Genomic DNA, 14,518 nt, shown 5'->3' with positions numbered 1-14,518 from the left:
TAAATATACCCAAATATTGCCCAATTATATTAAAAATAAATGTTTTATCCTAAAAAAGTGCTGTTTTTATCATGAATACAATATATACACTTTCACTATTGTTTGATTTTATTAACCTGTCAATTCCATACTGATTAAACGGTCAATGCACAGAATATATTAATATTCGATAAATGTTCGGTAAATTCCGTGAGATGTGCGCAGTAAGATGTGATTAAATTCATCTTGTTATTTTGAATTAGTTACACTGACCGTTATAGTGCAATAGGGTAAACCACTGGTATATGTTATCTGAATGTTCAACGTGTTGTAGGATCGAGACAGTATGTCCAGTATTTTTTTTTATTCATAACTATTTTCAACATGTTTTTTAAGTTATAGTTATGGTTGTTCCGTATTTAATATGTTTTGCACCTTTTTGTAAATACTATATATTTGTATATAACAATGTTTAAGAATTAATACTGAAAATTCATTCCGATTAAAATCAATAAATGTAATTATACAATATAAAATGTGACAATTCAAAGTTTCTTAGTTGGTTCATATCCGTGTAGACAAATTGCAAGCGCTTGACCATTTTCATTAAAATATACTTAAAAATAAAGAAAGAATAAGTCTAAAAAGAATGTCAAAAAGGGGATCGAACCTCGGACCCCTCATGCATTAGGTAATCACTTAACCGACTGTGCTATTGCGGATGTTACAATATTGCAATATTTGGCTAAATTTGGGTGTATTTGGGTATTTCGTGCCGCCGCATTGAACATAGTTCAATATATTAGACGTTACAGGCTTGTTATAGTTTTATGTTGGTCAAGCCTGACGTCTAATAGTTATTGCTCATAAAAAAATTGAAAAAATGTCTGTTGACTTGCCTTTCAAGCTTTTTTCAAAAGCTTATCTTCTGTTCTTTCAATTGCATGGTCTATCATTAACAAAAACTCTCAAACAATGTAATTATCAATTAAAAATAAAATATAAATATCAATATATTTCGCCTATCGGCCATACTGGTTAAGTAAAGCATTTTACAGATTTATTCCAATTTTTTTAACGGAAAAATATCTTCGAACACACTGACAGTGCATGGGCAATTATTTCATTGAAAAAATATTCCGTTAGAAACTTCTGGACTCATTTAAACGCTTGCATTTTAATTATCCAATCAGATTTCGCGCACTGTATGGCGGCCATTTGTATATCGGTTGTACAAGGAATTTAATTAAATGAGAGGATTTAATCATGACTTTTCGGATGTGACAGTTAAATAATTTTGTTAAGAGGTATTTATCTTTTAGTTTTGTTCATAAAAAGGTCAAAATTAATGTAAATACACACTGTCTTAATTGTTTAAATGCATTAGATCTAAAGCGATGTCTAATGTCAATTTTTTTGCTACACGATTTTGCAAAGATCTGTTAAGACCTAACGTATCATGGAAAATGAAAAATGTAAAATATCAGATTAATGAATGATAAGTATGAAATATGTTACATATAGGCGGCCACGTATAGGTCTTATAATTAGGACTACTGAAGAGGTCTGATTTTTGGCCCATATGGATGAATCCGGGTCAGCCCGGCCCTAAAACATACTCGGGCCCCCGAGTCAACTCGGCCCACTTTTCAATTAGTAATATTTAGGTTTGTGTTATCACTATTTATTGTAATTATTTATAAATTTATTATTATAATACACGGATTGACAGTTTCCGAACTAGCAGCATACAGGCTTTTCTTATCTGTAGAATCAGGGTTCTCGGGGACGCTTATTTCGGCGTCCCGGTACGCATGTTTATTACAGATGGACGCAAATATTTCAGAGCAAGGATTCCACGTACGCTTAATTTTGCCTGGGGACGCATAAACATTACCGATTGTTTACAACCGCAAATACACAAAATGCGTCAGCGCGTGTCAGTCTATAGGTAGGCGGTCCTATGCACATCGACCCGTGAAGCGATTAGCCAATCAGCGATAACGCTTCCGATCATTATCACGCAATATAGTCAAAATATATTGACGTGCCAAAGCTTGATTCTGAGATATTTTCGTTCTGGGGCAGAATCTCGCTTTAATCCTCAATTTGCCCCCTTTTGAAGATATTTGCTAAAATAATTGTCGATCGGATGAATCTCTTACACACTGTGTGAAGCTGTACACGATTTTCCTATTCATTCCGCTAAACGCTGCCTATATACATTTACGTTTTTTTTTCACAAATATAAACTTTTTGTCTTTAGAGTGGACTTATTTAACCAGAATAAAATTTGATTTTGTATAAAAGTGAAAAAAAAAACAAAAGGATTTCCCTGTGTTGATGCATTATAATGAAATAATTTCATAATTAATATTTCAACAATATTTTAATTCAATATTAACAACAAAACAATAATTATACTATGTATTTCAGAGTTTCTTTTGAATAACTATAAACTTTTGAGTCCCATGAAGATTCAAAATATCAGCAATGCTATTGTGAACATTGAATGACTAATCTGTAAACATTAATTGCGACGTGCTTTTGGACTCCAACTTTTTCAGGGTTGGGAGTCCATGGACTCCATGTTTTAAAGTCCTAGTGAGAACCCTGAGAATTGCGAGTAAAGATCACCGATTGCGTATCTCATTGTATTTCTGACTGGCGGTAGGTTTAACCGTAAATTTAAATACCTATTATTATCAATCAGTGTGTATGTTAAATAGGTGTTAATTATGATTGATGCATTCATTCAAATTTGTTTAGTGACCACCTGCAATTAAAAAGAAGCTTTTATGATATTAAGTAAACGTGTTTTTGTTACACTTTTTCTTTTAACTATTACTTTGCAAACAAAATGCATCTAAGGAAACACATTTTTATTAGAAATATATTAATTTTATCGAATCTGCAAGACAAAAAACATTTTTTTTTCTTCTAAATATACTTTATTTCGGCAGAAGTACAATGTTTAATTATATAATAATAAGATATTTCTTATTATTCTCATGCAAAGCAAAGTGAATACGTTATATATATTTTTGTAAAGTGGGCCGAGTTTTGACCCGTGCCGAGTTGACCCGTGCCGAGTTGGTATAGGGCCGAGTTGACTCTTTTCCATAAGGATTTCTAGCAAACAATTTAAATAGACTGAGTTGAATATGTTCTAGTACCAGACTTTGTCTAAAAGGGGTGAAGTGTTTTCATATTTTGAGGAGTAAAGAGTCTGTGATCGAAGTGTCTTGTTCTCGATTTGTTAAAGAGGTGGGTGGGGTAGGTTTCAAAACTTCAATGAATGAACTTACCCTCCATTAAATGAGTAAGGGCTAAAATAACTTTGCTTTGGCCCAGCAATCTGATAATCTTCAATTCCACCCTGATTCAAAACATCCATTTTTTGAAAATAGTTCTTTAATTGTAAGTTAGTTTCGGTGACAATGCACAATGTTGTTTTCTTGTAAATCTCGCAGCAAATCACGTTTTAAATCTTGGAACCAAAATATTTAAAAAGTTTTAACCAATATATTCTGACTTTTTGAAAATAACTTTTGTGTTTTTATAACTTACTGGGGTGAGTAATAATAGATAAATCACTTTTATAAAACTAAAAGTCTAAATACTTATTTTTACGCTACTTTTGAAAGTAAATAAACAAAGTTTAGAGACTATAAATCTCCTAAACTCCGAGATTATTGAACCGGCGAAAATGGTACGAAAACAGAAATATTTAAATGTCATATTTGTTGTTTATTACTTTCATGGTGCTGATTTCATCAGACATATTTGTTGCAAAGACTAAAATTGAGCTTTTTGTTGGGAAGTTTTTGTGTGACATTCGTAAGATGAACGATTAATGAATATAATCACTAGTTTTCGCGACACAGTTTTTCAATAAGAAGAAAAATAATTTTAACAATGAATAAGAACTAAGTCACATTCACCGTTACCCCCATTAAAATAAATTGGAATGATGGTTAATGCTGTATTTCTCACAGGTAGCAGTATCGGTGTTTGGCCTCTAAATACAAAACCACCTGTGGAAAAAAAACACTATAAAAACTGCCACCTGTGGTACTTCAGGTCTAGGATTTCATGTATTTCTGCACTGACAGTAAATTTATGAATACTCTAGAAAGTTTAGATTTTTCAATCCATTAATTAATGTTTTATAGTAAAATCCGCATATTGAGGTGTGTTTTTATTTTTATTATTTATTGTTTATACGGGGAAGTAAAATCCAGGCTTTGGCTTGCCCAGCTATAGACTACACGGGTAGACAGACGTTTCACTCCAAGGTGGTTCACACCAAGAGGTTTCATTCCCAAATGGGAGTGAAACGTCTTGAAGACGTCTCTCTGCCTTTTTATACCAAAGGCCATCCTTAAAAAAATGTTTGTTTGCAGTAACGCGACCGACTCACAAAATTTGCCCCTACTCAAAATTGTTTTTCATGGTCTGGATAAAAAAAATTTTTTTTGAATCAGAAAATTATGCCTTTTGCTTTGTTTTCGTTCTTTTAAAGGTTAATAGAAGAAATAATATGAAATTAGGCAAAGCCTATGAACGGGGAAGTCGTTAAAAAATCCTTTCATTTTTCCGTTTTAAAGGTGGCATTCGGTATTATATGTACCCACTTCTGTTTTCACTTGGAACACTCGACGATTATTATTAATCCGAAAAGTTGAGATTTGTTACGTTATCGGAATACACCGCCTTTTATCATTGAGTTACATTGTAAATGGCGGCGCCTATCTAGAACTGACACTGAAAATTTCATTGATAGGTATAGAACTCTATATATTTTTTAATTGTTTTTTATTTGAATTTTCTTTTAAATATACACATGTAGTCTATAGCCGGGCAAGCCAAAGCCCAGCGAGCCCGGACTTTGACTTCCCCGTAAAATGTAGGTCTTATTAAATTAGAATTCAGTTATCAATTTATTGATTGTTACCAGATTATCAAAGCATATATTGTCCAGCATTTTGAAATTCCATGTTTAGGGTAATTCGCCCTCAAGTCGGACAGGTTTTTCAGGTTACTCTTTGGTACGTCTTTCCTCTCTTCACAGCGGAGACTAATGCATGCGGGATATTTTGTACTTTATCTTAAGAGCGCTTTTTAAAGTGAGAATATACTATATCTCAGACCAATGTCATCAAAAGTACTTAAATAACTTGATTACTCAATTTAGCCCTAAAGTCGGACACATTTGCCATTGATTCGGACATTTTGATTTAGTAGTCTGAAGACTGTAAAAACGGTATGAGGTTTCTTATCAGTGAAAAGACTCAAAAGAGTAAGAGTAAATACATTTTTGAATCATAATTTTACGTGTTTATCAATAATCAGGCATCATGTACACAGTGCCGTACCATCCCAGACATGGAGGATTGATATCAATAGGGTCATCAGTCGGTGTCCCGCTGAAGACTTTTCCGTGTCAAAATATGAATCTGGAACTTATTTGCAATCATATTTGCAAGTTAATTTTTCTAACCCGTTGATGCCATACAGTTTAGTAAGCTGACAGGTACATATGTGTGACCTTAAGATATTGTTTACGACTGCATAAATGACTCCGCCTTCATTGAGTATGCATGTTTTGAAGCCTTGATAAGATGGCCTTTAATGATGATTGACACTTCCAGCGCACCAAACGATCTGTCGTACCTGTCAATCACTTGTCTCCAGGATCCATTAAAACTTGTCTAGATAAATAGTTGCGATTTTTTTATAAATATATAAATATTTTTGTTAATTCGTTATTGACATTGCAATGAAATAAAACACAACAAGATTATACAATTCAACATTTTTATCATTGAAAACATGAAATATGTTTATCTTGCTTTAAATTAGCCAACGTTGATAAAATAACATTGGGTAATTATCAAAATGCTGGACATAATAAATGCATTCGGTTTAATTGTTAATGATTGTTTAATCGAATATAAATACATCGTATTGTATTTCTAAGATATCTTACACACAATTCCTTGATCTGAATGTATTTTATGATGTATATTCATTATTTAATATATATATCAACTATCAACGATGTATATTTTAACTCTACAAAGCAAAGTACCTTTACCATGAAATAGGATTTTAAATAATGCATGTACACATATTTTCTGTGTTCAGTCTGTGTCAGCGGTTGTAATACAGAGTGAAACAAGTTTTGATTATATATCAGAAGATTTTTTCAACAAAACGTTTTCAAAGATGTACATGAATTAGCTAAAGAAGAAAGATAAATATGTTTGAACTACAGTATACCTACAAATTTTGAATTTCCATTGACGGGGATAGGTATACATTTGAAATTAATAGAGCATGGAAATTATATATGTTGTTAAGAAAAAAGTGTTGTCTGTCAAAGCAGTACCAATGACGGTATGGCCTCGACATTAATTTTAGTACTCAAGTGTTTACAAAACACAAGTTTTTGTTGCAATATATAAATATGTTTTGTTATGAAAGTAGAGAAATGTGAATTTTATTTTCATCATGTTATATTTCAGCTGTTTTATTCATTCTTCAAGTCATTGGTTGGAAAAGATGTTGTGGTTGAGCTTAAAAATGATCTCAGGTACGTTCTATTTTTGTTTTGGCCGATTTTTTGGTGCTTTGTCTTATTTCAATGCATCTAGCTTGTAGAAATTCATGAAAGCAGCTTTGCTGAAAAAAATAGAAATGATCAGGATTCTATATTTTTCCTGTAATTTTAGTTATATTATATATTCAGAATTTATCTCTCTGCTAATATCATTGCATTCAGTGCTTTAAATGTCATTTATTATCCTGGTGGCAAAATCATATTTTTAATACTTCATTACTTTGACTTATATATCCTCAGGTGTCTAATACATGGCCTTGAAACAAAATAAGTTGTGTCAAACTTACCCTATAAGGGCCTCTTTGGACAAGTATTTAAGATTGCTTACTTTCAAACACTTGCCTCTTACTTCAGTGGGTTTAAAACTTTGGATTGTTTCATGTGAGGAAGTTATCCTGACTGGCTAAGGAAAGGTTGGTGGTTCTACTCAGATGCACAGCCTCATGCCCGAGATAAAGCAGGATGGGAATTTGAGGTCTTCCAACACCACTAAAGCTCGAAAATCGCCATATGCCCTTGATATAGATGTTGTGACTTTATCCCCACACAAGTCACCCTGTAAAAATGCATATGGGGTTGACCATGGCTACTTGAGGATATGCTTTGTTCAAATAACAGATTTTATATACCTACATACTTGTATAATTATAAATTATATATATCATAATTATGTGTTATTTGCAGTATTTGTGGGACATTACACTCAGTAGACCAGTTTTTAAACATCAAGCTTACAGATATCAGCGTTACAGATCCAGATAAATACCCTCACATGGTAAGTAGTACAATTATACATGCAATGAACCTTTCTAGGTGTTTTAGCTTGACAAAGAAAAGAACTGGGACGGCAATTGTATTCACCCTGGCATTGTTGCTGTCACCTTTTGATTAAGTGATTAAGGGGGTTATTGCTCAAGGCCCATGACTCTTAACATGGGCTTTTGAGATAAAAGAATTATGGCCCTTTTTGAACTTAAAATTTACATCATCCATGCTGTTGTTTTACTATCAAGTACATGTACTGAGAATAGTGGAACATATTTTCCTATTTACAGCTCTTGTTTTGCAGTGAATTATTTAGCCTTGCCCTTCCTCTTTATTACTTGGTCAATTTCTCACAAACAGAGTCACAACTAAACCATGTGTTCTTTTGTTTAAACCAGTGACAATGTATTATCCAAATGTAGTAATTGGATAGCCAGTCAGCAAATTTGCATAAAACTACCACTGGAAAGGTTCATTCATCTGTAAGAGTTAAAGTGGTTGTTGTATCACACTTCATGTTCATTACTATGTTTCTTCCATGTGCTAGCTTACAGAACGTATCGGCTAGTCCAGTATTACTTGTCAAGCTGTGTACTTGTCCAAGTATATTCCTGTATTGTACAATAAAATGTATAATAACCTATAATAATAAGTTATGTAATTTTCATAGGCTTGCTTATATTTTCTGTATAAACTTACAACAGTTTATTCTGTGCCATATAACCAATTGAAAATCTGTGAATCGAGACGGAGTAATAACATATTAACCTATAGCTCTTCAGCGCTTCTTATGTAAAATTCTTCCAAGTATAATTTCCAATAACCGTAAATTATACCATACCCAAGACTATGGTATAATTTTCAGTTTTTCTGGGCGGAGCAATAGGTTAAAACAGTAGCGTCATGTTATTTTGATTGACAGCTCATTTTTTCTGGGCGGAGCAATAGGTTAAAACAGTAGCGTCATGTTATTTTGATTGACAGCTCATTTTATGTCATTTCTGCTATGCAAATTAAGATCGAAGGAGTAAGTGTTTCTGGGCGGAGCTATAGGTTAAAACAGATACACCATTGGTGCGTCGGCGATTTCTGGGTTTGCATAAATTATACCAAAATTACGTGACCTTTCTTATGCAACCTCACTCGACTTCGTCTCGTGAGGTCAAGGCATAAGAAAGGTCACGTGATTATGGTATAATTTACGCAAACCCAGAAATCGTCAACGCAGCAATGGTATATCTATTACATACACAACATAATTATGCAAATTGAAATTTGTATATTATCATTTTGTTACAGATGTCAGTAAAGAACTGTTTTATCCGTGGTTCAGTGGTACGGTATGTTCAACTACCAGCTGACGAGTGTGATACACAGTTGTTACAGGACGCGGCACGGAAAGAGGCAGCTCAGAACAAACAAAGATGATACTGTTGTTGTCATTGTGTTGTTTATATGTGTAACTTTGTAAATATCTCACATCAACATTCGTGTACAGTCATAATAAACAGCCATGTTGATCGTTAAAATTGATTCTGACAAAATAATGGTGTAAAAATTTGGCACCCTATTCAGTGGAGAGTGTGAAATAAGAAAAAAAGACTTTAATTCTGTGTGACATTTTTATTCATTCATTTATTGTGATTGTTTGCCGACATGAAAAATGTCATGAAACTTGTACTCGTAACAATGTCGATTTTCGACAAAATATTGATGGAAATCTTATTTTTTTCTTTCTTTTTATATATTCTTTTTGTTGTTGAAAGATACCAATTTTATTTTCAACTTTTCTGGATAAAAAGAAAAAGATCTAATGTCATCTGTCAGAATTGATTACCTTATCAATTGTTGATAAAAGATTGATATGTTGATAAAAGATTAATTTTTCAAAGCCGGTGTTTATTGCTATGAACTATTTATATTATAATTCAATGTAATTATACATACTATTGTGCTGTTACTTGCTGATCTCCAAAATAAAAAACTTTTAGGTTTGAGAAAAAGATAAACTTACTTCCTGTAGGATAACTTTTCTGGAAAACACAAGCTTAAATTGTTATAGAATTTAAATCGAATATTGGTCGAACAGTCTTTATCTTGCTCATAGTTTAAGAGGATATTTATTCACCAATTAGTTGTAATTATAGCCAACCCAGAGAAATATAAACTAAGTCTCTACCTTTCATACATGTATGTCAAGGCACTGGGATACAATTTGGTGATGGCAGGGGCTTTAAGCAGGGATGTAACCATCTAATTGTCTCCATAGAGCAGGGCCTCTAGAAGGGGTTTGAAGTTTATTATTCCCCAGGACTGAAGGTTGACATATGCATAAGCTCGATGAATTGAATATTCTAACACGATCGGAAATGTTTCTATATAAACAAAGAAGGCTCGATGCGTGCATTATTCTACAACAATGCACTCACCGTTCTAATTATCTCCCGGTGTATTTTCACATTGAGGGTTTTGTTTGAAAAATATGATAACTAAAAACAATTTTTTGTCTAATTTTGTTGCGAAAACTATCTAGAATGGAAGAAAATAGTCTAAGATAATGAATCTGTCAGAACACCAATATCTTTAATTCAGTCGTTAACACTGTACAGACGTTTAAAATGTTGTTTACGTGACGTCACAATGTAGCGCCAAAGAGCACGTGCAATACAATCGAATCAAGTACGCTATTTTAATGTCGCAAACGAGTTAAGTTTTACATTTATTTCACTTTTAATGATTTGTATTTCGCTTGAAAAATTATAGAGTGAAATAAAATAAACAAACAAAGTTTTATCAACGTTTTCAAAATTAGTTATTCTCAAAATGTTTCTTCTCGCGGTATATTTAACGACAGTTTTTTCAACGCACTGGAACAGCCTTTAAAGAACATTTCTATTGGAAACTCTGAGGCGAAAACAAATTTAACCACCAAACATAAAGTCCAACTTTGAAATAATAATTAGATTTTTTCTTGACGTGTTAGAATGGAAATAGATATTAATTCTTCGTGCATTATTGTAGAATAATGCACGTTTTTCGTTCAAATGCATTGTAATTAATCACTCAGGCCTATCGGCCTTTGTGATTATATTACTACGCATTTGAACTCAAACCGTGCATTCTACAACAATGCACTCAGAATTGATATCTATTCCCTAAATATGAAGCTGACCTATAAACCATATTATTTGTGCATTCAGTTTTGGTCCAAAATTGGCCTCATCTCAAATCTTTTGTAAACATGTACTGGTACTCACAAGTGATGGATTGTATTATAAAGGGATAACATTTTTTTTATCAGTTTAACACTACCCAGTGATAGCATACATGTTTAATTTAAATTAATGCAGATAGTGAATTATAACAGAAATACTGCTTATTGTAAATGAATAAATGCTGTACAGAATAAAAAAATAAAACCAAAAAAAAAAAAAATTGTTTTAATATATATGTCTTCTTTAAGTTTGGATTTATTGTTCAATAAAATTATGTTAGTTGATAATACATAAAATGATTAAATATACAATGAAAGCATCTTTCAGTGCACAGCATTTTAATAATATTATTTGGGAGATTTTTGGAACAGTTTTAGTTTAATTTACCCTTTGAATAGTGATGATCATGCATTCAACAAGAACCTGGATTGTCTGTAGTTCCAAATATTATACATGTTATATAAAGCAGTATTCGATTATTATATACCAAATAGGCTGATTAAGGTTTACTGTTGGGTTCATTTAATTTCTTGTGTGATTTTGAAGCAAAATAACAAAAACTGATCAATTAGGAGTGTGACTAAAAAAAAGGATAGGACCACCACACTAAATACCGTATTCGGGTATATACCGGACATTAGGTGCTTGAATGATTAAATGCTAAAATCTTGCCTTTTCATCCAACGGAATGAACTTTAAAAGGTCTTATTCATCATTTCACACCGAATTACGTATGATAATAAATGAAAAATGTAAGAATCAGCGAAAAGAAAACGATATTTGTCTATTAATTTATCATGATTTCTGCAAGTGTCTAGAGGTACTGCTCCAATCCTGTATTGAGTTAAATCCATAAATTAGTAGGTCTTGGCTTCTGGAAGATGTCTGGTCATGACTCAGTGGAGTCCCTTGAAGTCTTTATCCAAAATTTTGCAAACTATACATATGTCCTAAATCAAATGGTAGTTTTTTTTCTGACAAACACAGGGTCACAAAATGAGCTTTTGATTGCCCTCTACAAAAGTAATAAATAGGGTTCCAGTCTGATGCATAAATAGGTCACAGGGTGCTAAAAAAAGACTTGTAAAATGAGGTCCCTTAGTTCTGATTTGTACAGTAATACACATTTAAATCTACTTCTATGTAACTTAAATGCACAGAGCTTAGATACTTTGCATGAAATCTTCCAGACTTTAAAAAAAGTTACATGAATTATGTCTATGGGCCAGAAATAGCCCTACATTGATCATTTATTTTATAATGACTAGTATAGAAAAAAGGCTTTAGAAATTTTCTTAAAAAACTGCACGGTCCAGTCTCAGGTTCAACATTTGGTATATAGCATCACCTTGTGGTGTTTTACAAAATTTTTATGACCATGTCCCCAACAGACCCAAATATTGATTTATATAATATAGACTTTATAGTCAACTGCATAAAATAATGTTTACAGATTATGAAAAAACAAAAAAAATTTAAAAAAAAAAACAAAAAAAACAAAGATTACCAAGCAAAAATCTATGTTACAAACAACTGAATATCAAATATGTATGCATTCCACTTCATATAATTTTCAGTTACAGCTAATTCTGGTAGATATTTACAGAAATTTCCTTTGGGGCCATGTGAGATATTTATAGTTTGTAAGAAGTAAATCATACCAGAGAGCTATGATGTCCCTGTTATCCCCTGACTGAAGTAAACACTGTTTGCTATGGAAGTCACTGGTTGCCATAGAAAGTCAATGGTTGCTATGGAAGTCAAAGGTTGCTATGAAAAGTCAATGGTAACTATAGAAAGTCAATGATTGCTATTTAAGTCACATATTGCTATGGAAAGTCAATGGTTACAATGGAAAATCAATGATTGCTATTGAAGTTATTGGTTGCTATAGAAAGTCAATACATGTTATGGAAGTCAATGGTTGCTATTGACCATCATCGTTTACTAAGGAAAGTCAATAGTTGGTATGGAAGCTATTGATTGCTATGGAGCTTTCATGTTTATTAAGACGAAGAATTTTTTAACATTTTACTATAATACACTACATACAAGGAAAATCCATGACTGTCCCAGAGTTGAGCTACTTTAGTCCCCAGGGCTTTTATTGTAAGAAACTTGATAACATTTACATAATGTACTTTGCTACAGATACAAGTTTATATAAACTTTTTGACCCCTGGGGCAGTACCAATTTTGACACCAGGGCTTCAATTTGAACATACTTGGTAGAGGTCCACTAAACCATGTTTCATGCTAAAACATCTAAGCTTTAACCTATTTGTTTTAGTGAAGAAGAATTTCTTTTATTAAGTTTTTACTATATACGAGGGTTGTTCGGGATGTTCTAGGAATTTTGTCATATCTCCTATATTTTTTGTTTCTAAGACGTAATATTTTGCACATACTAAGATTAGCATATCACGGAACTATTCCTAAAAATTGAATAGAATCAGACAACAATAGCCGGAAATAGCAGTAACCATAGCAACACTATAACACCGCACCGGAGCAGTCCGACTCTAAAGAAAGGTATAACGCGCTACACTAATAATATTTCGTAATTTTGATAACGTAAAAAATGCGCGAAAACGCTGGTCAGCAGCGGAACGTCATGACGTCATTTCCTGAAAATATCATAACGTTATTTAAATTCTCAACGGATCAACATTGTTTTAAAGTTGTTGCCCAGAGCCACTGAGTAAACAATATGACGTCGATAGGTGATGTTGAATTGCGAAGCATCGTGAAATTTTGTGTTGCGCTGGTAAAGTCTTCCACAGAAACAATGAAAATGATACAGGAAAATACAAGAAATGCAGTCCGGCTACAGTGTTTAGATGGCATGCTCGTTTTAAAGAAGGAAGAAACCCTCCATACAGCCCGGACCTCGCTCCGATGGACTTCCGTGTGTTCCCGGAGCTCAAATCACAGCTGCGTGGGAAACGCTTTGACTCAGCTGACGATCTTGTTAAGCATACGCAAGCTATAGTCGCCTTTACCGATAGCTGGTATGTGGAAACATACAATAAGTGGATCAGCCGACACAGGAAATCCATCGAAATTGCAGGTGACTACGTTGAAAAGGTGCGACGATTGATGGACTTTAACGTCGCATAACGTTGCAAATGACGTTGGCGTGCTCCGGGTGTTTGTTATATGGTTATTTACTACTTTTATTATGTTTTAGTTTCTGTGTGTATGATGATGATATTTTCAGATACTGTACAGTATATATTGAAATAAATGCGTATATATTTATATTTACGCTAACCCGACTACAACGTGTGCTATAAAACAATTCTCAGAACTTCCCGAACAACCCTCGTACATACAAGGAGAACGCCTCTGGGGTGGGATCAATTTTAACACAAGGGCTATAATTTGAACAATTTTCTAGAGATCCACCACACAATGTACCATGCTAACTATCTAAGATACAGGCCTAGTAGTTTTCAAGAAGATTTGTAAAGTATTTACAATGTACTATTAAAGGAAAAGCCATGAGCCCACTAGAGTTTCATACAACGATGCTACACACAAAATATCTAAGCTCTAGACCTTGCACTTTCAGAGATGAATTTAAAGATTTTACTTTTAAAATATATTTTTCAGCCCTTCCAACCCAGATGTTCAATGAAGCCGAACCATTTGAACAATTTTAGTAGAACTTTATGCTAGGAACATCCCAGGAAAATGTTATCAAATTTGACCCAGTGGTTTCAGAGGAGGTCGAAAAAAAGTTGAAAATGCCATGGACACCGGACAAATTGTGATCACAAAAGCTCACCTTGAGCACTCTGTGCTCTGGTGTGCTAAAATTGAAATTATGGCTAAATGTACACTTAATTTGACTTTCACGTGTTCACTAACTAAATGATTCCTTCGGCACATTGTCACTTTAAACTTAGGGATGGCAACGAATACTAAAATC

General features: G+C 33.1%; 1 protein-coding gene across 1 annotated transcript; it reads left to right on the top strand.

The window, feature by feature from the left end:
* The first annotated feature begins 3,612 nt into the window (after positions 1–3,612).
* Positions 3,613–9,033, top strand: LOC132748249 (U6 snRNA-associated Sm-like protein LSm2). Its single transcript, XM_060737823.1, has 4 exons — positions 3,613–3,691; positions 6,510–6,577; positions 7,289–7,379; positions 8,669–9,033. Exons 1-4 carry the CDS (start codon positions 3,689–3,691, stop codon positions 8,795–8,797), a joined length of 291 nt encoding a protein of 96 aa, XP_060593806.1. The 5' UTR covers positions 3,613–3,688; the 3' UTR covers positions 8,798–9,033.
* Positions 9,034–14,518: the final 5,485 nt, after the last annotated feature.

Source organism: Ruditapes philippinarum, unplaced genomic scaffold (genome assembly GCF_026571515.1).
Source record: "Ruditapes philippinarum isolate M1 unplaced genomic scaffold, ASM2657151v2 ctg3952_1_1_1_1, whole genome shotgun sequence".
Taxonomy (NCBI): Eukaryota; Metazoa; Mollusca; class Bivalvia; order Venerida; family Veneridae; genus Ruditapes; species Ruditapes philippinarum.
The sequence above is the reverse complement of the archived record's forward strand: the minus strand, read 5'-3'. Positions and strand labels throughout refer to the sequence as shown.